This window comes from Rhinocladiella mackenziei (genome assembly GCF_000835555.1).
Source record: "Rhinocladiella mackenziei CBS 650.93 unplaced genomic scaffold supercont1.10, whole genome shotgun sequence".
Lineage (NCBI taxonomy): Eukaryota > Fungi > Ascomycota > Eurotiomycetes > Chaetothyriales > Herpotrichiellaceae > Rhinocladiella > Rhinocladiella mackenziei.
This window is the reverse complement of record NW_013550595.1, coordinates 29,675-33,296: the sequence shown is the minus strand read 5'-3', so window position 1 is coordinate 33,296 and position 3,622 is coordinate 29,675. Positions and strand designations below refer to the sequence as shown.

General features: G+C 50.2%; 1 protein-coding gene across 1 annotated transcript; it reads left to right on the top strand.

Moving 5' to 3' along the window:
- Positions 1-496: 496 nt before the first annotated feature.
- Z518_10691 (uncharacterized protein) lies at positions 497-1,450 on the top strand (the record flags this gene model as incomplete). The annotated part of the gene is made up of 1 exon (XM_013411522.1): positions 497-1,450. One exon carries the CDS (start codon positions 497-499, stop codon positions 1,448-1,450), a length of 954 nt encoding a protein of 317 aa, XP_013266976.1.
- Positions 1,451-3,622: the final 2,172 nt, after the last annotated feature.

Sequence of the window (3,622 nt, the reverse complement as noted above, 5' to 3'; positions counted from 1 at the left end):
CAGAGCATTGGCGCAGCGAGAGAAGTCCAAATGCCATTGGTAGGAAATTCAAATCAGCGTTGTTCAATCTTTTGAACAGTCACAAGCTCCATGCAGTGCGAGCTTTATCCTGACCTTGATTGAGAGTAGTTGAAATGCTAATGTCCGGCTTGGACATGCAGCCAACGGCTACTTTGTCCAGATCGTCATAATTGGGTGGAAAGCAGAGAGGAGAGGCTGAACTGATGAGCAGAGTGTCTTTGAACCGTTGTGCTAAGTCGGCCGCTAATGACCCTCAAAGTAGTGCTGCAAGTGTTTTAACAGGCTCGAAAGCTTCAAAATTGAATGACGTCGACCGACCAGGCCTTGGTTTCAGGAACGCGTCTTCTCTCAATCACTTCATACCGTACTCGTTTGACTTATCTACCTCTATACCGACCTTCCTCTATTCGAGTTTGTCAACTACAAATACGCCCAACACTCTCGACCCTATTGGTTCATCGTCCCTCATCTCACTATGCCTCGCAAGGCCAAACCCACACCTCAACCGACCGAAGACTTGCGAGCTGAAAACGGTGACGAACACCACGAAGGAGATCTTGCAGTGGCTGACCCCCCAACAATTAATCCTTACGCTGTCCTCCAAGTTTCGCAAAGCGCCACCGCCGATGAAGTCAAATCCGCCTATCGCAAGCTCGCCCTCAAACATCACCCCGACAAAGTACGGCCCGAGGACCGCGAGACCGCGCACAAGACGTTTCAAGAAATTGCGTTCGCCTACGCTATCCTTAGCGACGAAAGGCGTCGCAAACGCTACGATGCCACGGGCAACACAGCCGAGAGCGCCAACGTTGACGATGATGGTTTCAACTGGGTAGATTTCTTCCGCGAGCAAAGCGAGAGTGTCGTGCGCGGAGAGATGATCGAGCAAGTGAAGCGGGAGTATCAAGGCAGTGAGGAGGAGAAAGAGGACGTGTTGGCTGCGTACGAGCAAGCTGAAGGTGATATGGATGCGGTGTTTGAGTCCGTCATGTGCAGTGACGTCTTGGTCGATGAGGAGCGATTCAGGAAGATGATCGACGAAGCAATTGCCAACGGCGAGGTGCAGGCGTTTGACCGATACACGAAAGAATCGAAGAAGAGCCGGGAAAAGAGGAAAGCGAATGCGAAGCGAGAAGAGCACGAGGCCAGAGAATACGCACGTGAACTGGGACTCGAGGACAAATTGTTCGACAACAAGAACACCAAGACGACAAAGTCCCAAAACCGCGTTGAAGAAGACGACAATGATGCGCTCAAAGCCCTCATTCAACAGCGTCAACAGAGCAGGGCACAGAATTTCTTCGATGACTTGGAGGCAAAGTATGGCGGAAGCCACACGAAGAAGGGTAAACGTAAGGTCATGAATGAGCCGCCAGAAGAGGCATTCCAGAAGAACACGAAAAAGGGAAAGAAAAGCGCAAAAGCCTGATTCAACCCAGGTAAGCGATGTTGATGCTTCTCGCCGTTATGCACGGGGGTTCTACATAACCAACAAGCGAGGCGTTTTGGATGAAAGATGGGACTCGACCATTTTTGTTCCGACAAACCCTGGGCTGGCATGGATAGTTGTTTCCCACCAACAAGGAGCTTATGAATTTCACGAAGCATGGACAATGAGCATTGGGAGCAGGCATTTCGATGTAAACATATCGAATCGTCCTCGGCACACATCTCACTTTGGTATGATTGGCTAATGGATCTTGTTTTCAGCGAGTCGAATTTCAGCGGATAGTTTTCGGCCCAACGAATGCAAGACATCTGCCGATAAGGTCACATTTCAGTCTTGACAGTGGCCACGTCCTTAGAGCCAGTGACTCTGCCGGCTTGCAGATGCCTGCAGCGCCGCATACGTTGAATTGAATTCTCAATTATTTTGCCGACAACACACGCCAGTAATATTACGGCCAAGGCCAGTCGAGGAATGCAAACGATATACTAATAATAAATTAACGCAGTGCACTAGAAACGAGACTCAGCAGCAGTGTTCCCCCGTCCGAGGCCAACCGGCTCACTCCTATTTGGACCATGATGCTGCGGTAATGAGGTAAGCCACTAGAAAACCCACCGAATGCACCAAGAACTTCTTAAACCGGGAACGGAAATAACACCTAAAATGCGTCTTGCCGCCGGGGCTTGTCCCAGATCCCAGCACGGATGGGCAATCGATCGATCCGCAACACAAAACTAAGTTGGGAAAAAGAAAGACGACGGATGAAATGTCAGATGCGTCGAGTCAACCAACCAAATGTGATTCTTGTCCATAGTCGTATGACACACGCGGATATTTCTATGATGTACGGGCATCCAACAATGCGCGGTTGAGGGTTTTTATGGAACGCAAGCCTGAATTTGAACGAACTTTTCATGACAGGGCTCACCCTCAGGCGGGAGCCAGATCTGGAAGAGGAAAAAAGCGGAAGAGAGGCAGGGCTCGTCAAGGGCTGAGACGGCAATTCGGCGTGAAACTTGGAACTTGACAGGGGGTTGCGAGAGGGTGTAAGCGAGGCGAGACTAAAAGAACCATGTTAGTATGCGTTCAAGCCCATACCCACATCCATCACCAGAAAGTACGGTGATTGTGACTTCGGCTCTGAGGCCCAGTCTCCGTTTGGGAAGCGTAAGTTTTAAGCGTGGCATTCTGGCGGCCCATCTGAAAAGTTGTCAAATGCCAGAATCCCAAATGCCAATGATCTGGATGAGCCAGTAGACATTGGTTGAAATGAATGATGAGAAATCGGGGAGGTGATTGGGGCAGATGTGACGACGGTGATGCCGCCATTACCTGCTGTTGGAGTCATAAAGTCAACTAGAGCACCGAAGGTAGTTGGATGAATGGACGAACGGATGGATGAGACAAGAAGCTACTGAGACAGAACACAGCGTTGGGGATTGGATGGTGCTCCGAACAGCAGAGTATAGGCAGCAATATCATGCCATTCAGTAAAGGCCTGTAAGGAACCGAGTGCCCAAGTTAGTCGCTTTGCTGGTGCGTTGGAGGACCTCAGAGTCGGGGTGGCGGCTCTCATGAGAAGAGTTCACGTTCCTTTTGGGCCACGTCTTGGCAGTCCCCTTTCACAGATTTTCTCTAGAAAGCAAAACCGCTCGCTCCCAGAACTGCGTTTCTTGCTTCCACTTCCTCAGAAATTCACCCCTTCGTAATTCCCAGTCGCGCCTCTCCATCGGTGAGGCCCATTTGGCACTGTCAACGACTCAGTTGTCGTGCCTTATTTCTCCCTCTTCAGCCGGGTTCAAATATTTTTTCCTTCGCCGCAAAGCTCCGATCTCAACCCGTCGGAACTTCCTGCTTCTCGAATCTCCCCTCAGGATTTTCTCCCCAAGGGAAAAAAAAAAAAGAAAAATCCAAACCACCTCGTTTTTACCATCTCCACCAGCACAATAGCGGCTTCCGTTCATTCGAGACAGTCGCCGCTTCGTAGCTGCTTTTCGAACAAAGTCATCCATTCTACCGTTCATTCACCTGCGGGCTCGGGCGACTTTTTTTTTTTCAGGGAAAGCTGTGTTTGTCATCCGCTTCGTTGGCGCCTTTTCGGTCAATCTCGCGCGAACCTTTATTGCTGCCCGAGACTTTTCATCGCATCTG